This window comes from Mchenga conophoros, linkage group LG9 (assembly GCF_057382185.1).
Source record: "Mchenga conophoros isolate Kocher_MC1m ecotype Shallow Benthic linkage group LG9, M_conophoros_male_GT1.1, whole genome shotgun sequence".
In the NCBI taxonomy this organism is placed as follows: domain Eukaryota; kingdom Metazoa; phylum Chordata; class Actinopteri; order Cichliformes; family Cichlidae; genus Mchenga; species Mchenga conophoros.
In genome coordinates this window covers 34,066,985-34,090,895 of record NC_140534.1, presented here as the reverse complement: position 1 = coordinate 34,090,895, position 23,911 = coordinate 34,066,985, and the positions used below count along the sequence as shown (strand labels likewise).

General features: G+C 41.3%; 1 protein-coding gene across 1 annotated transcript in view; it reads left to right on the top strand.

Annotated features, from left to right (window-relative positions):
* Window positions 1-23,911, top strand: part of LOC146567746 (sodium channel protein type 3 subunit alpha-like) — a 263,377-nt gene that overhangs the window by 141,862 nt on the left and 97,604 nt on the right. Inside the window, exons 11-16 of the mRNA XM_085287781.1 lie at window positions 107-304; window positions 1,228-1,410; window positions 1,488-1,745; window positions 2,100-2,225; window positions 13,241-13,361; window positions 18,504-18,742. Of these exons, the coding sequence (XP_085143907.1) occupies window positions 107-304; window positions 1,228-1,410; window positions 1,488-1,745; window positions 2,100-2,225; window positions 13,241-13,361; window positions 18,504-18,742 (1,125 nt within the window). The remainder of the gene's footprint in view (window positions 1-106; window positions 305-1,227; window positions 1,411-1,487; window positions 1,746-2,099; window positions 2,226-13,240; window positions 13,362-18,503; window positions 18,743-23,911) is intronic.

Sequence of the window (23,911 nt, the reverse complement as noted above, 5' to 3'; positions counted from 1 at the left end):
ATATTTCTTGTTGTAGCCAGCTGGGTTTTATTAGCCGTGTTGCTTCACTTTTAATGTTGCACTTCAGTCAGCATCGATTTTATTCCCGCCACGTGTGCGTCTTCAGACGCTGCGTTCGGCCGGTAAGACCTACATGGTGTTTTTCGTGGTGGTGATTTTCCTGGGCTCCTTCTACCTGGTCAACCTCATCTTGGCCGTCGTCGCCATGGCGTACGAGGAGCAGAACCAGGCGACCATCGCCGAGGCCTGCCAGAAAGAGCGGGAGTTTCAGCAAGCTATGGAGATACTGAAGAAAGAGCAACAGGTAACTGATGATCTGATGTGCTCGATTATCCAGCATGTGGTGCGGTGTAGGACTGTGGAGGTCAGAAACTGCCAAAATATCTAATAAATTGATTCAATTCAATTTTATTTATACAGCCCCAAATCACAACAACAGTCGCCTCGAGGCGCTTTACGTTGTAAGGTAGACCCAACAATAATACAGAGAAGAAGGTTACAATCATATGATGATTAACAAATAAATATTGAGAAAATAGTCAGCAAAGGTTTTGCCTTGTGGGGTTGTTTGTTTGTTTGTTTGTTTGTATTGTTTTCCTTTATTTTTTTTTTGTATAACACTTTTCAATTTCCAGGTTTTTTTTAATGGAAATTAAAATGTATATTACTCACTGGAAAAGTTGGCTGTTTTAATCATTTGCATGATTAATCATACATACAAAATGAAAATGTCAAAAATAATAACAATAATCATCATAATAAGGGAAAATGAATCTGATTTTAAAATTAATCGAGTCAAATTTTAAAAGCAAAAGAGTGTTTTTTTGTAAACTGAGACGATTCATAAACCAAATAGGAGATAAAATAATATCCTTAAAAAAAGGTAAATATTTACAAATAAACACACAAGTAAAAGCAAATATCAGTTTAAGTCATAGTTAATAAATCAGTGATTTTTTTAATATTGCTCTTTTAAGAGTCACATTAATGGATTATTTTTATTTTTGCAGTTTTGGTCCTCTGTACAGGAATTATAAGTAAAATAAATGATATAAATCCAACTCAGTTACTGCTGTGTTTCAGTGAAAATAATACAGCAACAAAGGTGAACTAATGAGTGTTTAAATAAGTGTTTTCATGGCTTCTGTTTCACCTTCTGTCCTTTATTCTCATTTATGAATGAAAATGTATTAATATATGAGTATTAATTATTAATTCTTTCATCAGGGTGCCACCCAAAAAGCTACCGACTCTGACTCGTTGATGTCACCAGACCTCTCTCCTTTTGGCCAACCAATGGACAGCTTTGAGGAGCGAAGGCGGAGCCAGGTGCTTATGGGCGTGGGGGACGTGGAGGCGAACCTATCTGAGGAGAAGCTTCTGCAGGTGGACTTGACTGATGGTGGAAAGGTCAGTGGAGAAAGATCTGATTTAATATTGTTTGTCTTCAGTGCAAAACTTTACTTTACTCCCCCCTCCTCCTCCAGCCGCTCCACCCACTCCTCGCACGCTCCTTTTCCACAAGGACGCGGAGAAGCAGTCAGGTCTCCTCCATCTTCAACTTCCGACTGAGGAGCCGAGGGTCGGAGGGAGAGATGGCCGATGACGAGTACAGCGTACCGGGCGACGTGGTGGAGGGCGTCGGTAGTCGAACCTACAGCGGAGGAACCTTCAGCGGCATCCTGCCCCAACCGTGGCCCAAACGGAGGCCGAGCACCTACAGCACGGCCAGCCGGAGCTCCCAGGTGAGCGTAACAGCTCATGTGTGGCAATGAGAGCCTTTTAATGAAGCATTTTTATTTCTCAGATTATTGTAGTTCTTCCCAGAAAGTTGATTCTGTTCATCTGGGCGAAATGTTTTCGGAAACGTTGGGAGAAACGTTCCATCGTTCATCCAAGTGACTTCTTCAGGCTGTACCATACACCATATTAATCTAATCACATAATTAAATTCTAATTTCTTTTCTTCACAAATTGTAAATGTATCTATAAACCGAGAAATTCTTCTGTTTTTTTCCACTTTATGGAGTTTTTTCTTTACAATATTTTGTCCCTCCTGGGGCACTGTAGTTATGCTTCTGTGATTTTTGTGTTTCCAGGTTTTTTATCCGACTCTAAACATCAACGGGAAGCTGTTTGTTGCCATGGACCAGAACGGGGTTTCCCCACCACCACTGCAGGGGCAGCTGCCTGCTTGCACCATGGAGAAGGTCAAGGAGGAGAGTGTGAGTTCCGTGTGCTGACTGTGTGTGTGTTCGCTGCAGTGGAAACAATGGTGGAGCCTGCAGCCATCCAACACTCAGACATGTGAATTATGAATCAGCGCTTTGCATAACTCCACTCTGATATCATGGGTTAAAGACACACACACATACACACTCATATCAACCATCTCAGATAACAGTGCCATGGTATTCCCCCCATCTGCTCATACACGTGGGCGCACACACACACACACACACACACACACACACACACACACACACACACACACACACACACAAGACTATTTCCACACACACTCTGAACTTTGTGTGCAGTTACCGACATCATTGAAGAGCTAACTGATATAGATTCATTCAGACTGTGTGTTCACCTCACACAGTGATAAATATTTTACCAGGAGCCAATCAGGTGTCAGAAAGTCCAAATTTGGGCAAAACTGTTGGGGAGTGTGGACTAAGCTGAGGTTGATCTTGATAGGTTGTGACATTTGTCAAATGAAGCAAAAGTGCCTTCAAACCTTATACTGTATAACAAAATGTATGGATACACAGAGCTGTCACTAGGAGACACTTTTGAATCGTTAACTTTTGCAGTTTGACAGAAGCTATCTTTGGTTTTTGGTGCCAGAAGTCACCAACACGGTAAATGAACTGTATCACACAGATAGCAGCTAACTAGTGCTCGCTGGCATCCAAATAAAATAGAGCTCACACCACAAACGTTATCAAGAGACAGCTGAAAGTGGCCATAAAGGAGCCAGGAAAAAGCTGCAGTTCCTCTAATGTCCACTTGAAGCTCCGTCCAAAAGTGAATCAGTTCCCAGTGACTCCCATATTAACATTCCCAACTTTATAGCAAAAATAAACATGTTTATAGCCTGGTACAACTGTGAGGGGGGAGCTGGGTTGCCTGTTTAAATTGCAGTGAGGTTCAAAGTTTGTATTATTTGGGATGTCTCTGACAGGTGGATGCCAACTAGCCGCTAGCTGTCTGCTAGGCTTAAATTCAACTAACTCAGTCTCTGAACTGGACCTCTGGACCATGTTTGAGGTGTTGGAGCCTTTGGAGCATTTTTAATGAGCACTGGCTCATGACTCAGCATGTGGTTAACAAGCTAAAGTCTACAAACGAAAGGTCGATGTCAAGCTAGCTATGTCCACATGTTTTTACCCCAGTAAACTGCCCAGTCTGTCAACACTGATGTCTATTGATGAGCCACAACATCGAATGTACAGTAGGCTCAACAATTATACTGAAGCCAGAATCACTAACTCAGCATTAGACAGTATTCGTATTTAACAGGACTACAAACATGCACACACGGGCTGTGCTGATGCCACGAGTAACTAATGTACAGTTTTCACTTGAAATCCTAAAATAGGCTCATTCTCGTTGCTTCCTGCGCTGCACATATTTTTTCACCAAGGCTGTTGACATCCGGCAGTCAGCTGTGCGCCTGGAAACATGCAGTACATAGATGTATCCCGGGTCATGTCCAGTCAAGATGATAATCAGATCACACTCGTTCTGCATGACTCACTGACCAAACACATGCAGAAAAGGTGAGAAAGTCTGCCTGTGCAGATGTGTTATCCAGAAACAGGTGTTTACGTGCTGCTTTGCACTTTTTTTTTTTTTTTTGGCTAAATGGGGACAAATGACATAACATACCCAGCACGAATACCTGCACAGTAAGAATATCAGCATATGAATCTGTAGAATCTGCAAACAGGCAACAAGATTCTTGGTACCAGAAGCTTTGTGGTTTCCTCTTGTAGTCCAAGTGCTGTTCACAAATCATATTTGGACAGGGTTCTGTCTGATACAATAGGATGGTGTATGCACTTTAGTTTTTGTCTGTGTAGGAACCCTGCACACCATCAGCCATCTGTAACCCCGTCTTGAGATCCCCTCCCAGGTGATTCAACCCCAACTTACACTGAGACCCATGTGACCTCAGTGCTGATGACATGGTTGATCAACAACTTGCAGCATTGCCTCCATGACAACCTGGTTAGAAGTTAAATAAGTGGTACTCTCCATCAGTTCTTAGAACTGAAAGGGTGAATGAGTGGTGGGACATCTTCAAGATCCTAAAAATGTAGTCCAGTTTCCTCCAACTGAAGTGTTTAAGAACTTCTGAAAAAAAAGTCAGAGTAAATAAGTAAGTAATATAAATTTATTTGTATAGCACTTTTCACAGATAAAAATGAGAAAGTGCTTTACAAAAAAGAAAAAGAAAAATGAAAAGAATGGAAATACAACAAATAACAATGTAAAACAGTAAAATACAACAAATTAATTAAAAGCTTGCCCATATAAAAATGTCTTCAGCTGCTTTTTAAAAGAATCAATGGAGTCTGTACAGCGTAAAACCAGTGGGAGAAAATTCCACAACCTCGGTGCCACTGCCTAAAAGGCCCGATCACCACGAGTTTTAAATCGAGTGCGTGGGGCCACCAACAATCTCTGATCTGATGACCTTAGAGCTGGGGAAGAACAATGTGGTTTCAGCAGGTCAGATATATACTGGGGGGGCTTGACCATGTAGGGCCCTAAAGGTTAAAACTAAAACTTTAAAAAGAAACCTAAAACTTACAGGCAACCAGTGAAGGGAGGCCAAAACGGGAGTGATATGAGATCTTCAGAGAAGCAGAGGTTGATTGTTGCACTGAGCACTCACAATGTCGTAAATGACCAAAGCTAGTAACAGGAAGCTTGGCTTTCTAGTTCTAACTGAAGTCTGTAAGCTTGTCTTGTGAGTTATGTGGTGTTGCTACAATGACCAGTATTTAGTATTTATTTATTTATTGTCATTGTCAAGAACAATGAAATTGCGTTTGGGGCTTCCATACAACCCAAAAAAAAAGAAGAAAATAATAAATACCCCTTAAAACCCAAGTGTACATATTTAACCCAGTGTGACTCCAATGCAATAAGACAATCCTTAGCAATAATGTTCGTAGAAATTCAGACAAAGACCTGAGAAACATGACAAAATACAACAATGCAACCCATTCAATATTATTGTACTGTGAGATATGATATCAGATATGATAGTTATCTATTTAAGAAAGAGGGGGGGGGGGGGCAGGACGGGGAAGAGAATAAAGATATGATGCACCAATGCAGACCAGTTCATAGCACACGAGGCACGCTCACTGTTAAACACTGAAGGGACTCGTATGTGAATCCTGCCTCTGCAGCACTGAGTGGAGAGCTGCTTCCACATAGATGTTTGTTTAGAAGCTGAATTTTGGTTACTTGCAATCTGTTGTCGTTAAAGGAAAAGTAAGGCAATTCAGATAATTATTTGTTTGTTAATGTTTATTTAACCATGTGTAACAATATGTGGACCTGGCATCACATTTTGGGTTATTTAGACCAAAATACTCAATTTTGCTCTACAAGGGCCTGATATCCACTTACGATAACATCATGCTGCTACTGTTCAATCAAAATTTTAAACGAATATCCTCATATGAGGCTCTTATTTTTCTTAAAAACAAAAATAAGGGAAAAAAAATCTGGTAATTCTTCGTTCTTACATTCATCGGGCCCCAATCAGCCCAAATATCAAAGAGAAATTAAAAATGCATGTCGTGGAAGACTTCGGGTCTCAGGAGGTTAAACACAATGTGAAAATCTTGAGAGTAAAATCTCTTTTCAGGAGAGTGTCCTCGGCTAAGATGGCATGTTTTATAAAGGTAGAAACTGGATCTCCAGGACCAGCACAACCATGGGAAAAAACATGCGAATGTGACATAGAGAGGTTCTGACAGGGTTCAAGCCCCAAGCTTCTTGTTGTGACGCGTTAGTGGTAACCACTGATCCACCGTGCTGCCTGTCATAACCCTGAACATAAAGAAATGAACCTGTCTGGATAACTAGATCTTAATCACTAGAAATGTGAAATTACTGGCTTGAATGGTAAACTCATGGAGTCAAAAAATGGAGTTACAAATTAAATATAAACATTTTTTTGTTTCAGAGCTCTGATCTTTTGATGATTCCTTTAGTCAAAGTCCTGATTCTCCGAATATCAATACCATTCCTGGTTTTCACAGTTTCCCGTTGTTCTTGAAAAGCTTTTAGTTACTCTGAAATGACATCTCGAGTTTGTAAGGGTGAGAATGGTTTTTTCAGTGTCTTTGTCTTGCAGCACAGTGCCACTTGAAACAGCAGCTTTCAGACACTTCTGTCAATTTAACGTTACCTCGGTTCCATCTTCACTCTCACAGCAGAGCCTTATAAAACCTGTGGCAGCTGAAAGGCAGCGAGCTCCACGCCATTAGGGAATGCACTTATTTTAATACTTGTTTACAGTGGTGTCTTTTCCCCGTCAGGCAGTGGGTTTAGAGTATCATCAGGACAAACACAGCAGCTCCACGCCTGGAGGTGTTCAGTCACCTCCACCTGCTCATAACCCGCTTCCAGACCTTCACTGTTATACAACAAGGAGGAGGAAGAGGAGAAGAACAGGGCAAAGTAGTTAAATACACTCAGAGTTCGCTTTATTAGGTAGACCTGTAGGCTTGAATTCGGTGTAGGGTAAGTGTTCTGCCAGGAAGTTTAGTTTTATGATGCTGTGCAGCTTCATGATTAAACACACTGTTACTTTGTTTATTGTGTGTTATGTTTTAAATAAAGACACATACAAGAAGAGCAGTTATTTACAATATGTGATGACAATATTTCATAATTTTTTGTAAATGCGATAACTCAAGAATGAAGCAACCTAGCAGTTTGAAATTGAAACCATAGGTACATCTGCCAAAAATCCTGGATGAATTCAAATCAAGTATTTGTTTGAGGTCAAGTATTCTTAAAATCTTTTAAGAATTCTTAAAATCTCTAGAAAGAAGTCACCCAGGATTCTGATAATCTAAAAATACTTTCTGAAAATAGAATTTGCTGAAGCTACTAAGGAAAGCAGCACTACTGATACTTTGTACAGTGGTGAATGTTTAAATGACAATAGTGGGGTGTTTCTGAATGCAGGTTTTTCTGAATGGAATTTTGACGTGTAGGTCCTCAGTCATCAAGTTCATGGGATTCTAAGGACCTTAAGTCAAAGGCAAATGGACTTACTTATCAAGTTCTCTCTTATCTAAAAGGGTTCAGGTCTAAACGTTGATCAGGAGTCCTGAATTTCTGCAATTCAGAACCAGCAACACTCCCAGATAACAAAGTGGTTCATCCCAAGACAAAAGCATCCACTCCCAAACTAAGCAACGTCATGCATGATGTGCAATGCAGTGAGGAGTGGTTGGGATATAGGATCACCCAAAGGACCACAGATACATGACACACCATAGTAGGGTCCACATCTACACCTAAAAGAGAGGAGACACTCTTGAGGAGACAGATGTTCACATTTTAAATTGAGATGATATGAGAGCAGAGTAACTGCACTGCAACCACGTGAGCTAGCGCAATAATTTTTTTGCATATGAAACCGGAGGAGTTGTACTTACATCTTATGCCATCAGCTTGTCCTCGGTCACGGTTTCCTTCCACATATAGCTTTGCAAAAACTGCATAAAAAGCACTTGCAGCAACAAAAACATAATATTCCAGAAACACGCTTTGCCGATCCGATCAGCTGTTCATAACACTTCCTACGTTGGAATAGACGTCAGTGCGAACTATCACATGTCCGCGGAAATGTAGTTTTTTACCATGAGGGCCTCAAGAGCCTATACTGGTCTTTTTAAAAGTTATCGTTGACTTTATGACTTTCTGTGTCGTTTCTGGGATGCTGAGGACTCATATTGCACTGCTAGAAATAGTTTATTTTGATGCATATGCTGCTTTTTTGCAAATTTGCACTATAATATTTATTTTCGTTTTTCCTGCAGTATATAAAAATTGGTGTATTTCAAAAATAAAACTATGAAGACACTCAAAATAAATTTCCTTTGGTGGGAAACTATTTTGTGCAACTTTTTTGTATTTACAGTTTTGAGGGATAAGCCTCTTAAATTTCTCTAACTAGAAATATATGTTGTATATAGCATTCGTATTCTATTTTTATCTTATTGTATATTTTTATTCTATTTTATTCTACTGTATATAGTATATTATTTTATTCTATTCTGTACAGCTGTGTACTGTATTTATTCTTATTGTATTCTAATTTTTGCGTCATAACTTTTGCACTGTCCACTTCCTGCTGTGACAAAACAAATTTCCCACGTGTGGGACTAATAAAGGTTATCTTATCTTATCTTATCTTATCTTAAAAAAACAAAAACGATTTTCAATTTTTTTGTAGTTTATTGCACTTTTTTGCAATTTATGTAATTACTATGCACTTAATGCAGGCATATTATTACAATTTAGGCTTTAATGGTTGCATTGGTGTATAGCAACTTGAAATGCTCCCATAAATGGCACTACAACATGTAAAAATATAATATAAGCTCTGGCGGACTTGGTTCTATGGTAGGTCTTAAAGGGTTAAGCACCATCCATTCCCCGACCTATATGATCTAGGCATGTTGGGACTTCTGTGTGACAGCCCTGACCAAGGTTAATAACTTAGGCTCTGCTTTAGCTTTTGGAACTGATGAAGCCAGAGCTGGAACCTCTTCAGGAGCCTGAAAGAAGTCAATTGACCATCGACTGGAGCACTTTAGACTACTCATAGAAAGAATAAAAGTTTAATTCTAAGTAAACAATATTGATGTTTAACCTTTTACCTGGACTTTTCTTTTTTTTGGTTGTGTGATGTGACTTAAAGCCTGAGTGCACTTTTAAGGCTTAGCTAGCATTGGGCCGCTGTGAGCGTTTAATCATTGTACTCGGATACAAAGGAAACTGAAAAGGTTTATTGGAGTCTATGAGGAGTGACTTACCTCTGGAGCCAGCCTAAAGTGGCTGCTAATGAGAAAGTTCTGAAGCATCTGCAAACAGTTAGTCTAATTCTGTTCAGTTCAGTTTTATTTCTGTAGTGCCAAATCTCAACAGTCACCTCCAACAGCATGTCAGCACATTTTGGTAATCTCACCTTTTCTGTCTGGTTTCTGCTGCTGCCAGACAAAATTCCCCTTCATCACAATTGAAAACTGAAATCTCCTGCAGTGTGTAGAAAAAGTTACTTCTTGATAAACTGAATGTAAACTGCAGGGGTTGTGTGGGAGCTCAGAGCAGCTCTGAGTTCAGGTTAGAGTTTCATGCTTTGAAATGAAGTATTTCTGCTTCTCTTGTCCATCCATCCATAAACCTGTTGTCCTGCTGCTCAGACTGATGCAGAGACGAGTGGGAGGAGGAGGAGGGGACGAGAACTCACTTATTTGCCATGGAAATGTCCCCATGGCAACCCACAGCAGCCAGCGGAAGCTAAAATGGCTGTGTGTGTGTGTGTGTGTGTGTGTGTGTGTTTCCCTGGTGCTTCCCTGCCTGGCACACAGACAGGATGTAGGTGGTGTTGTGGGCGGCGACCTTCAGGCCTGTGCGTCATGCTTCATTGGAAGAACACTTAGCAGGAAGCGTTATGTAATAACACCTGAGCAAATGAGGTTCATGCAGGTTCCTCTGTGTGAGGGCCGAGGAGTCCGGAGCTCACCGGGGACTGCTGTCAGGCCTTTACAAGGCGAGCAGCTGAGCACCGTTCAAACCTAAACAACTTTATTTAAAAGGCAGTTTTGCAGCAGCAAAAGGACTTCTATTGGGAGCTCCAGCAGTTTTCCTTGTGTCAGCTTAGCTGTACTGCGGCGACAACCAGATAAATGGTAAATGGCCTGTATTTGTATAGCACTTTTCTAGTCCCTAAGGACCCCAAAGCGCTTTACACAACCAGTCATCCACCTATTGGTGATGGCAGCTACATTGTAGCCTGGGGCGCACTGACAGAGGCTGCCGGACACTGGCACCACCGGGCCCTCTGACCACCACCAGTAGGCAACGAGGACACAACGACCGAGACTGTCCAAGCTGGGGCTTGAACCAGCAACCTTCCGATTACAAGGCGAACTCCCAACTCCTGAGCCACGATCGCCACGATGCGTTCTGTAGTTTTTAAGCAGGTGTAACTCGAGCTATCAGACCTGCTCTTATATCATTTTCCATTTGTATTCATGTAAAGCTTCTATAATTAAATTATAGAATTATAGAAGCTGTTGGTAAAATGGTAAATTTACCATTTTAAATTAAATTATCATTTGATTTCTTGAATAAGACATCTCACAATGTGAAATACACAAATAACTGTACCAACAGATCCAACATTGGGTTAAAAATAATCCAACCAAACTCAGCAGGTCACATGAACCTTTGAAATTAAAGTTTCTATTAAACATCACGTGCTGTGGAGTGGCCTCTCCATCTCCGAGAGCAAAGTTCTGACATCCAGGAGAGCCTTCAGCTGTCTGAAAGGTTGGATCTGAAATTACCTTCCACTAGCTGTGCTTGGGTCAAAAGATGACTAACAAGAACACAACTCTGACATCTGCTTGCATGAATGACCGGAATGAGAATTTAAAAAGGACACATGATTAGTGTAGAGAGGACTTTCTGAACTGTTGGTGAGGATCTCAGTGAGTAGGCAGTAAGGAGGCTCTGATGGTTAATCCAACGCTTGGATTTTGGTAGGACAGTTAGAAGTACAGCTTACTCAAAAAATGTGCTGCAAATTTAAACACAGAAAAGAACTGAAGGACTTTGTCTTAAAAACCTACTCGGGCAAGTTTATTCTTTGAGGAAAACTTTAAGTCCTCATTAGATCTGACACAAATCAGTCCTGGATGGCTCTGCAACAACAACCTGCTTTTTATTTCCTGTTATATGGTCTTGAAGGCTGTTATGGGCACTTTAAAGACACTTCAAAGACAAACTTTGTGAGCTCAATTCACGCAGCTCGTCTAATCTAGTTTAAGGCAGTACAACCTTATCAGCAAGATTTCCTATACTGTCCAGGAGGAGAGCATTCTTGCACTGTAAATTGTAGGGCTTTTATTGTGAAGGGTAATAACAGGAGGATGCATATATTACACATTTGTATGGATGCAGCACTGACAGCTCCTCATGTTTTAAGATAAGATAAGATAAAATAAGATAAGATAAGATAGAACTTTATTAATCCCTCGGGTGGGTTCCTCTGGGAAATTCGACTTCCAAAAAAAGCACAGCAACGACCGAAGTTACAGTTACAGAATTGTTATATATATATATATATATATACACACACACACACACACACACACACACACACACACACACACACACACACACACACACACACACACACACACACACACACATATATAAATACAGAGACAAATATAAATAAAATATACAAAGGGGATAAATAGAATAAATAGGAATAAAAAATAAAAATACAAGTGAATTGCACATTTCAAGTATTGAGTCTATTGCACTGTTGACTATTTACAAAAAGTATTGCACAAGTTATTGTACAGTGAGGTGAAGAGGCACTACACCTTAGTTGTTCCCCCCTCCTTTGTCCTCCTGTCTCCCCTCCCTCTCCCCTCCAGAGAGGAGTTAAACAGTCTGATGGCGTGTGGGACAAAGGAGTTTTTAAGTCTGTTAGTTCTTGTCTTGGGGAGAAGCAACCTGTCACTGAACAGACTCTTCTGATTGTTTATGGCCGTGTGCAGAGGATGCCCAGCATTGTTCATAATGTCCATCAGTTTCTTTAATGTCCTTTTCTCTGCCACTGTCACCAGAGTGTCCAGCTTCATGCCGACCACAGAGCTAGCCTTCCTGATCAGTTTCTCCAGCCTGGATGAGTCCTTCTTTGCTGTGCTGCTCCCCCAGCACACCACAGCATAGAAAAGTACTCCAGCAACCACCGACTGGTAAAACATCCTCAGGAGCTTCCTGCAGATGTTAAAAGACCTCAGCCTCCTGAGGAAGTACAGTCGGCTTTGGGCTTTTTTATACAGGTGCTCTGTGTTGCATGACCAGTCCAGTTTGTTGTCCACCCACAGCCCGAGGTACTTGTACTTGTTGACCACCTCCACCTCCTCCCCCTCCATCTGAACCGGCAGTGAACCTTCTCTGGACCTCCCGAAGTCCACAACCAGTTCCTTAGTCTTTGAGGTGTTGAGTTGCAGGTGGTTTGTGTGACTCCATGCGACAAAGTTAGTTTCTGTTCTGTGGAGCTGAAAAACACTATCAAAGCCTCACAGGCTGACATGTGCCACATGTCATTTACTTTGATCAGCGTTTTAGTTTCATCCCCCTATTTCTTGACATTTGTCTGAGTTTTACTCGATGTAGTACCAACACGTTCCTCCTGAGATGTTCCCAGACCTGATGGAACATACTTTACAATCCGTCTGCTCGCTTTCCAGTCAGGAATGGCTTCCATGAGCCATGATGATCACTACCAAGAGCTCAGGATAATCAACAAGGGTTGCAGCAAATTAATGTTGAGCGCCAGTTGATTACTTAGTATAATTTAAACTTTGAATTTGAGAGGCAGCAGCTGAAGTCAGGCTTTAAGAGGAGAGTCGAGTGGGTGTTTTAGAAGTTCAACCCTCGTGAAGCTCATCTGATACATGAAAAAAAATCCAGCAGTGCTTTTTAGTGAGGATGAAAGAGATAAACAGACGCACAGCAGCGGCATGCTGATTTCTCTGATTCATTGAACACCAGTCATCACCTGCTTCTCTGTTGCCGTGGTGATAGACTGAATGCACTCACACACACACACACACACACACAAAGAAATCACAGCACTACGTTTGACCCATTTGACCCGACACAAATGTGTGTTTATGCGATGTTATCACAATGGTAACAGAAGAGTCCAAGGCAGCTCATACTCAAGAATGAATGATGAGCATGTGTGACAGCAGGCTCAGTCAAATGAGGATGTCTTTAAAACATATCTTGGAGGAGCTGGTAGAGATCTTTAAGATTGCTTCTTAATCCCAGACCAACTCCATGATTGTTAGGATGGGACTCTGTGTGGGGTAATACCATCTCTTATTCTCTGGTTGCATCTAAAGATCTAAAGTAATCAGGATGACTTCCATCTTTTTAGGTTCCCACGTCCACCACAGAGCTCAGCACGATGCTACTTCCTCGGCCTTCGTCCATGCAGGACTCGGAGCGCAGGGGCAGGGCAATGAGTGCTGCCAGCTACCTCACCGACGTCATGGAAGGTGAGAAGCAAAGTGAGCCACGCTAATTTGAATGCAGGGCACACACACTAAATATGATGTGAGTTGTTATAAACCAGGGTATGAATTCAGTATATTTAACCCTACAATAGCAAAAACACGTGGGAGTCCTCATCAGCTTCTACAAGTGTTTAAGCTTAGGGCTGCTCAATTAATCGAATTTTAATCACGATTACGATCTGGGCTTTCAACGATCATTAAAAATGACTGAGCCGATTATTAGCCCCTCCCTCATTTATCCGCGACACCTTAAAGGCCGGTCCGTGAAAATATTGTCGGGCATAAACCGGTCTGTGGCGCAAAAAAGGTTGGAGACCGCTGATTAAGAGGACCCGAGGGAAGCTCGGAAAGCTAAGCAGAAGTTATTTGGAGAGGAGAGTGACTGCTGTTGGTTGAAAAGAGAGGTAAAAAAAAAACTTCAGTGGTGTTGCACACTATTTTATATTATTTTTTAAAGTCATTGTTAACCCTTTAAATCCGGTCAGAGCAGCACGCTCCGTTTTGTGTAACTATTTTTAAATCCCTGTAGAACCTGAACCATTTGTTTTGCATATGAAACCGGAGGAGTTGTACTTACATCTGATGCCATCAGCTTGTCCTCGGTCACGGTTTCCTTCCACATAAAGCTTTGCAAAAATTGCATAAAAAGCGCTTGCAGGAACAAAAACATAATATTCCAGAAACACGCTTTGCCGATCCGATCAGCTGTTCGTAACACTTCCCACAGTGAAACAGACGTCAGCGCGAACTGTCGCATGTCCGCCATTTCCTGGCCGAAACCAGAAGTGACGTCATTTTCGCGGAAATGTCGTTTTTTACTTGTAGGCCTTAAAAACCTCTACTGGTCATGTTTGACTTTTCTGAATAGTTTCTGGGATGCTTGCACTGCTGGAAATAGTTTATTTTGATGCACATGCTGTTTTCTTTGCAAATTTGCATCATAGGATTGTTTTTTTAGTTTTTCCTGCAGTATATAAAAATTGGTGTATCTCCAAAATAAAACTATGAAGACACTCAAAATAAATTTCCTGTTGTTGTAAACTATTTTTTGCAACTTTTTTGTATTTAAAGTTTTGAGGGATAAACCTCTTACATTTCTCCAAGTAGAAATATATGTAAAAAAACAAACAAAAACGATATAAATTTTTTTGTAGTTTATTGCACTTTTTTGCAATTAATGTAGTTACTATGGACTTAATGCATACATATTATTAAAATATGGGCTATAACAGTTATTTAGCAACTTGAAATGCTCCCACAAATGGCACTACAACATGTAAAAAAATAATATAAGCTCTGGTGGACTTGGTTCTATAGTAGGTCTTAAAGGGTTAAATAAATATCGTCAAATAATCGCGATCTCAATTTCAGTGAAAATAATCGTGATTATCATTTTTGCCATAATCGAGCAGCCCTATTTAAGCTTCTCAGATGAGAATTGAAACATCTTCATTACCTTCATTAAGAAGTCCAGCTCCCATCAGTTTAGCTACCAGCATGCCTCTGTCCTGGGGCCTCCACATGATTAAGGTGTGGAGAGCAGCAGCAGGTTTCTTAGCTTCTTAGCAGACACCAAAGTCAGGGTTGCAAAGTGGCTTGCAGATGTGGCATGAGCCGTAGGCTGGCTAAAATAGCTTAAACTGAGTTTAAACTTTAGCTGATGTTCTGCTGAGCTTTCTGAATTAATGGTCCACCGTTTGTTCTTTTAGAGGGAATAATTCAGCTGCTATAATTCATTGACTGAGTTTAATGGAGGCATTTTAATGTCTGTTTTCATGCCCGTGCCCTTGTTTTTGCATCTGCAATCGACTTTGCAAACCGCTTTGATCCCATCTCCTTGTTTCATGCTGTACTGTATCTGACTTAATGTGATAGTGGTTGCATTTATATGACAGTGTTAGTGTAGAACAGATGGCAAAGTGGGGAAAGAGAGAAGGGAAATGACACACAGCGAATGACCAGGGGTGGAGTTGAATCCAGGCTGCTGCCTCGGTGCATGGGGCATGTGCTCTATCAGGTGGAAAAAATACAGATCAAAACAACTTATTGATTCTACACGTGCAGTTTTTATGCCCCGGTGACCATAGAAATCAATACTAAGTCTTTATCCACGTTCATTTAGATGGGGACTTCCTAATATTATCCCAAATACCCGCTCAGCTGAGGCTGAGTGGTGAGACTTCTTTGATTTATTTAGCAGACTTTGATAGCAGCGAAACAAAGTGAAGCTAATCTTAATCATTCTTAAAATAATCCCACACAGGATTAAATGGATTTCCTTTCTTTACAGAAGCTTCTGTTTCACTTCATTTCTACCAAATGGCAGAGCGATTTAAAACTGGCTCATTACCTGGAAAAAACAAGTTTCTGCATCAGCTCCAGCATCCTTTCACGTTTTATGTGTTTGCGCTTGTGTGTCAATATGGGACTGTAACCTTGCCTGACTTTGTGTCTCAATATGTGTGTGTTTGTGTGTGATTGTGTAACCACGTATTTGTCCGAATTATAACGCTTTTGTGGGTGCGAGAGAGGAGCGTGTGTGTAGCTGTGTCTGAGTTTGCTTCAAAGACAGTGTGTGTGTGTGTGTGTGTGTGTGTGTGTGTGTGTGTGTGTGTGTGTGTGTGTGTGTGTCGCTGCCCTAGTCAACCCCAGGGGAACACAGGCTTTGTTTGCGCCAGGGACTTGGGAAAAGGGAGAGAGACACAGAGAGAGAATGATAGAAACAGAGAGGGAGAGAGTGTTATCCTGGTCACCCTCATTAACCGTGAGATCATTCCAACTTCCTGTGTGTGTGTTTGTACGTGTGTGTATGATATCGGTGTGTTACATTTCTGGATTCATATCAAATCTGCACCCGTGTGTGTTCTAAGCGTGTGCGTGCGTGTGATAGGTCTGCTGAGTCACAGTCTCTCCCCTCGGCAGTCGCTGCTCTTACAGAACAGATCATTATACAGGAAAATACAAAATCCCACTGCTGTCCTCCCTGCATCCATCTGCACACCCTCCGTCCCTTCTCGGCTCCACTCTTTGATTTATTCATGTCATTTTTAAAATTATCATCTGTTTCCCAGGAGACTTTCCTTCAATTTAAAATAAGCTTTATGAATTTATTTTGCATGGTTTAACTTGAGCTCTTCTTTGGATTAAAAAAAATAAAAACAGCACTACGATCCAAAATGTTCTTACCAGTTCAGATTAACTAAGCAATCACCAGGTGGCGTTTGGTTGTATGGAGGGGGAAAAAGTGCAAAAATAAAATAGAAATATTAAAATAAATCGAAACATAAATTGTAATTTTATAAATATTTGCTTCAATTTACTTCTGCATTCTGCATCAGCTATGATTTTGTCATAATTACAAAATATTCAAAGTACGTCTGGTAATAGTCGGGAAACCTACACGGGAGGTAGTCATAGGGCATTTTCACAACTGAAAAACAATTTTGTTAAAACACTGTAACCCAATCAATTTTACACCCACTCCAAGTGTCTCAGCTCAAAGAATAAACAATCAGTTCAGCATAATTTTAATAAACTGCATGAAGATGATGTCAGTGATGAAGGGGAACAGAGACGTTCGTAAATGGTCTGGTTCTTATAGAGCGCTTTTCTACTCAAAGCGCTCTATACAACATGCCACATTCACCCCATACACACCCATTCACAGAAGCACTATTATCTATATGGTGAGTGCTTTCTAAATATCATTCATACGCATTCATACTCCAATGGATGCATCAGAGAGTAAGACGGATATTTCATGTCCAAGGATATTTGGCATGAAAACTGGGATCAAACCACCAACCCTCCTGAACTACAGCCACCCCACCTCGTACCTGAGGAGTTTCTGATGGTTCACTGCAGAAAGTTTGGCTCAACTTTAGTTGGCTGCTTAAAACAAGTTATACCATATGGAAAGTTTTTACTTAATACGAGGTTCATTTTTCAGCCATGACTCTTTTTGTGTGAAAATCATTTTCTAATCTGATCACATGTTAACTGTAAATGTAGCTCAAAGCTGTGAAATGGAGAAACAATAACAGCGTTCACGTTTGATATATCAGTTTGGAGATTTCCCAACATTCAGACAACTTTTGGTCCTGAAGAAGGTTTTCATGAACCTTGAAGGGCCTGGATAATTTTATCTGATGCCATAATCGGAAATGGTGATGAAGAAGTGCAAAGAGAGCATCTATCGATCCTCGCTCAGCTCATGTAAATGTCTCTATAAGGGCTCTTTTACAAAGAACAGTTTGGGAGTGCGACTCCTCTCACTGCTGCCATAATGCCGTCGGTCATCACACTGACACCAGAGGACACCTTGTAAACATTTAGGAGTACTCCAGCCCTGTGACTTTTCACAGTCGGCATTTTCGAGGCTCCGTCACTGAACGAGACGCTTTTTTACTTTAAATAAAAGGCTGCAAATCCGCCAGTGCTTTTTTTCATAACGTGCCTTCACTGTTTGTTTTACTGATCTTCTGATTAATTAGTTCATGTGTTCAGGACTGTTTGCCATCAAGCTTTGTGCCACACAGCACAAGTATTTCTGTTATCGTTGTTCTTATCGACCAACATAACTACAGGTAATGCAGTCTGAGCCTCTGCTCCACAAGTATTTATATAGAAAGAGCTTCAGATTGTAACACAACAGATACATTTATCAATCCAAAATTCCTTTTAGACCAGTCTTTGTTCCTATTAATAATCACATTTATCCATTGATTGGTATTCTTTTCACCTTGCCTCCATCCTGCTGTATCCGAATCATCTCTTGACTTAAATCACTTCTGTTCTTGTTTTAATCGAGCAAAATGTTAGATCAGAGTCAAAGTCGGCAACAATCCCAGCAGATCAGCTGATCTTAAAGATAATTTGAGCAAATTTTAAGCCAAATCTCGTCTTTTAAGCTTGCTATGTATTAATTTGTCATCTGTTTCAGTCATCATTACACCTGGAAAATCATACACAGGGCCCAGTATTTTTGCACCTTTAGTCTGTTCCACAATCAGCTTTGTAACTTATCCCTTTCCCAGCTTCTCAGTTGTTCCGTTTCCAGCTTAACCAGTGTAACTTTGTTTATGCAGAAGGAAACCTCCTGACCACATTTTGTTTCCTGTGCAGAACTGGAGGAATCCCATAAGAAGTGTCACCCCTGCTGGTACACGTTTGCCCACCATTACCTGGTTTGGGAGTGCTGCCCTATGTGGCTTAAGGTGAAGCAGCTGGTGAAGATCATGGTGATGGACCCCTTCCTGGACCTCGCCATCACCGTCTGCATCGTCCTCAACACGCTCTTCATGGCCATGGAGCACTACCCTATGACTGATGAGTTCAATGGCATGCTCACCATCGGGAACCTGGTAGGAACAATGGATGAATGAATGCGTGGATGCTTGGTGGGAAAGCAGTAAAGCATGGTTATTGGTGGAGATATGTGGGTGAGAGACACATAGACACAGGTGCACTGTTCACCCAAAACAATCACAGGAATACAGAAGCAAACAAGATCAGATATTTGCAGAATAATCAGCTCAAAAACTGCTGCTTAACAAAGGCTCACAAACTGAACCTAAATAACAGATGGGGAAACCCCATAAAGGTAAAGGGGGAAACCACAGGGACCATAAAGAAGCCCCATTTCCCCCTGTGCTTATAGCAGATGGTTTATTTTGCCCTTGAGGCCTGTTTATTTATAGCAAGCCCCACCCTCTGCCTCCTCTTTTAATAAACCAGGAATGACTGGAGCAGCAGACAGGTAACTCAAAAGACAGAAAAAGTAATTAACGCAGCTCATGAAAGATGAAACATCGTGAACCAATTGCTTGAGCAACATTAAATGATTATTTGCAGCCCTGTCATGTTTAAATGTGTTTGTCTGAGCTCAATTAAACTGGATCTGAAGCCCACACTGTTGTCTAAACCTCCATTTAACAGCTATTCATTTAAATGTTTCCTTAATGTTTAACTAATAGTTTTAACAGGTTATCCACACTTTAACCTTCAAGAACCTACTAGGAGTAACCCCTGAAGCTCTTTTGTGAACTGAGCGCTTTCTATTATATTTCAGGCCTGGTTATAGGACAATTACTAGGCACGATGTGCCGGGAAAGCAGTGTTCCTCCCAGCTGTAGTAGGTCTCGACCTCCCGTTAGCTTCGAGCTAACGGGAGGTCGAAGGAGGAAGAATGCGGCTAAAACTTTTGCGAGATCCCGAGTTAGTTTTGCGAGATCTCGCAAAAGTCCGTCTTAATTTTTTTTCTCCCATGTCCCCTGCGGGGCTCTGTAACAAATAGTATGGATTTAAATTTGAATTACAAATTTCCTCACCTTTATTCTTAATGACGAGTTCTGATACCATAGTATATATCCATAAAGACGACCAATAGAATAATTTCCAGGTTTTTCAAATAATACCTCCATAGACAGACCATCCTCATGAACACACTCCTGGCTAAAACTTTTGCGAGATCCCGAGTTAGTTTTGCGAGATCTCGCAAAAGTCCATCTTAATTTTTTTTCCTCCCATGTCCCCTGCGGGGCTCCGTAATTTGTTAATAATTTAACTGCTAGAAATGCTTTAGGTTCTGTCATTTTAGTTCATTTTAGCTTTTACATCTTTCAACTCTTTGTACTGTTTAGCTCAACGTGTTTATCTGCAGTGTTAGCTTCAAGTTTCAGCTGTTAATCATAGTTTAGCTATCTATTTGACTGCTGCTGTGTCTTTACCAACTGGCTGGTGAGTGGTTACCATGGTTGCATGTAGATTGCATGAAAGACACCGACTTGTCTGTAAACATTCCCCATTTATTCTCTGAGCTGTCATAAAATGTGCGATACAGTACAAACCGGAAACGAAAAATCTTTACCTTAAGAATAAAAGTTGTGCCTTATCGCTTCAACCAACACATTTCAAAAGATGCAGCTTTTACTTTGAAGGCGAATGTTGTTTCTGATTTCATCACACTTTTCACAGTTTCACTATCTTTTGTGTAGCAGACAGGTGCAGACAAGTTGATGCCCTCCATGCAAACTACTGGTGGCTCTAGCAACCTGATAGCAACCAAAGCAACTGCAAGGATATTTCCAGTGGATCAGCATGCCAGTTTCAAGCTAGCAGCTGCCAGTAACCAGTTGCCAACTAGTCCCGGAATACACACTTATTCCTAGCAAGTAAATAGCTAGCAAGTTTCTTAGCCAACAGTTACCAGAGGGTCACTGACCAGTATTTTAAGGCTGCATGCCTTCAGATTAGCAGTTTCATGTATTTTCCTGCAACTACTCACAGTTGGTGAGGAAAAACCCAGTGGGTGCTGAACGGTCGCTGGCAGGTCTCTCCTGTGTGTCTGAGGCCTTAAGTTAGCTGAGTGCGTCTTGTCATGTACTACCTACCTATCCATTGTTGTCTTCCATAAACTAATAGCATGGTGTATGTAAAGAAACCTGATAATGTCACATCCAATATCCTGTTTCATGCTGGGAAAAATGTCAGGACTTTTACCTGCCACATTTTCAGAGATATGTACTTTATCTCTTTGTATTGTAACACAAGGTTATCTCTAAATCGCTGAAATGAGAGATTCAGTCAGTTTCGTGAATCTCACATCATGCAAACTTGTCTTGGAAGAGCAGAGTGAAGGAAGCTCCTCACTGGTTGTTTACAAGCAGGTGTGGAAACAAACTTCGGGCGGGTTGACGAGACTGTGACATTTTCCAAAAGTGACAAAGAGCGTGACGGTTTGGGAAACCCCCGTCGGACATTTGAAACCACAGCAAATCTTTTTGGACAATTTCAAATCCTCAGGATTCAGAGAGGAAAAATAGAAACTAATTTCATTGCCTTTCTAGAAAAGTCTGTGTTTTTTTCCTTTTGTAAAAAAAAAAAGGCAAGGTGGGTTTCAGTATTAGAGCTGACAGATGCGGGTCAGATAGCTTTAAACCACTGTGACTAACTCCAGTGTTTGAGCCCGCAGGTGTCCCGACTATCTGACAGGAGCTGATAGGTTGATGCAATATGGTAATTGGTTCACCTGAGGTGTGAAAGGCCCTCAGCCAGAGTCAGCGTGCTAATCACACCTGTACACACACACCCACACACACACACACACACACACACACACACACACACACACACTTGTTTCCGTCCAGTGATGTCAGGTCTCCTCAGCTCAGGCTGCAGGCAGAAAATGGTAATACAGTTTCTAAGTAGAAACAGTGATTTTGGCCTGCCGGCAGTAGTGGTTCAGTCAGTGGGGCCAGGCTCAAAGGTGGGCCTCTGTGGGAGAGTCACATGGATTATGAGAGATGCTTTTAGTAATGCTATGATGCCCCAGCATTCATTTCCCTCTGTAAACAACCAATCACTTCAAAGAGTAAGTAAACAAAATGATCTTCAGTTTCAACTGAGGCGAATCAGCAGAGAAATACGGCACTGCTTTATTGTTTCTTCTGATTGGTTGCGCAGCCACCAATGCTCACGCTGTCTTTTCACTGTGTTCAAACTACAGAAGTGAAACTCATAAGCTGCTCTAACTCTAAATTTTAGATTAACCAGACACAGTATAAGGATTGCAAATGTCGCTGAATCCTAAATAGAAATCTATGGCACAGTTCTGAAATGCCAAAGATGGAAGCTGTCCTGTCACAACCTCCAGAGGCCCAATCAATAGCTGCATGAGTTGATTGTGTTTGCTCAGAACAGGCTCGCAGCAGCTTTAACTGTGTGCTGACAGACATATTTGTTACTGTAACAAAGGCGTACTTAATTGTCTGTATTCATTTTCTTGGCTCACTATAACCATACAGTGAGACAGAATGGGGAGAAGCCGGTCCAAAGCCAGGAGATGTTATTAATCTCTACCCATTAATAGAGCAGCTTTACTAATCTGAAGAAGTTGTATAATTTATGGGACAAAAAAAGCTTTTAAAATTTAAAGTCACCAAAACTTTGAATGGATCTTCTGATGATTTATCTGGTGAGTGTATTTGGACTGCAGAAAATATGGCAAAATAACAATGAAATGACCCTTTAAGGCAGCGGTCTCCAACCTTTTTTGCGCCACGGACGGGTTTATGCCCGACAATATTTTCACGGACCGGCCTTTAAGGTGTCACGGATAAATACAACAAAAATAAAACTAGTACCGGTACCGAAAAAATAAGATTTATTCATAACACACGTGAAAAGACCCAGGAAAACCAAGTTAATGAAAAAAAACGATAACAAAATAACGCTGAAAACCAATAAAAATCCTGAAAACCATACATTTCACACCTGAGCCTAGACTCTCGCGGCCCGGTACCGGTCCGAGGCCCGGGGGTGGGGGGCCGCTGCTTTAAGGCATCTTTTGCCCTGGTTTTTGCTGGAAGAGTCGCTCTCTGTTACTCTTGAAGAGTCTTACTCTTATGTGCTAAGTGTATAGGTGTGAGAGTGGATGGTATTTGATAGCTCGCCTCTCTCTGTAGGATTGAGCAGACAGAGCTGATGGATCGATAGTTTTGAAACAAAGTGATTGATTCGATTTATATAATGATGTTGTGTACGTTAAGCTGGTCAGCTGTGTATGCCCACATGTTCAGACAGCTTCAAAACCCCCAAGGAACGTCAAGGAGTCAAAAGCACGAGCTGTTGTATAATATCCCTCTAATGTTGCTGTCATCTTGCCTCCAGTTTAATGCAGCTATATACTTTTGCAACGTAAACAGTTTGAAGCGCTCCTCCATTTCAATTCAGAGGCGCTGAAGTCTCAGATAAACGCCGCGTCGTGTCAACGGGATCCGATTGCACTGTGGAGTCGCTAAGTTCTTTATAGGCTAAAACCTCTAATCCTCACAGATGTTTACATAGCATTTAGCTAGCCTTTCTGACGGACAGGAGAGCCTCTGCTGTGTGTCTCTTTGTGTGTGTGTGTGTGTGTGTGTTATGTAAGGATCATTTCAGGTCATTTCTGTGCTGACACAATCGATGTCAGTTTTCACTTTTTGTAGCTATTTCTCGTGTGCTCTTCAGCGTCGCTCTCTGGTTTCACTTACAGTGGGGCAAAAAAGTATTTAGTCAGCCACCGATTGTGCAAGTTCCCCCACTTAAAATGATGACAGAGGTCAGTAATTTGCACCAGAGGTACACTTCAACTGTGAGAGACAGAATGTGAAAAAAAAATCCATGAATCCACATGGTAGGATTTGTAAAGAATTTATTCGTAAATCAGGGTGGAAAATAAGTATTTGGTCAATAACAAAAATACAACTCAATACTTTGTAACATAACCTTTGTTGGCAATAACAGAGGTCAAACGTTTACTATAGGTCTTTACCAGGTTTGCACACACAGTAGCTGATATTTTGGCCCATTCCTCCATGCAGATCGTCTCGAGAGCAGTGATGTTTTGGGGCTGTCGCCGAGTAACACGGACTTTCAACTCCCGCCACAGATTTTCTATGGGGTTGAGGTCTGGAGACTGGCTAGGCCACTCCAGGACTTTCAAATGCTTCTTACGGAGCCACTCCTTTGTTGCCCGGGCGGTGTGTTTTGGA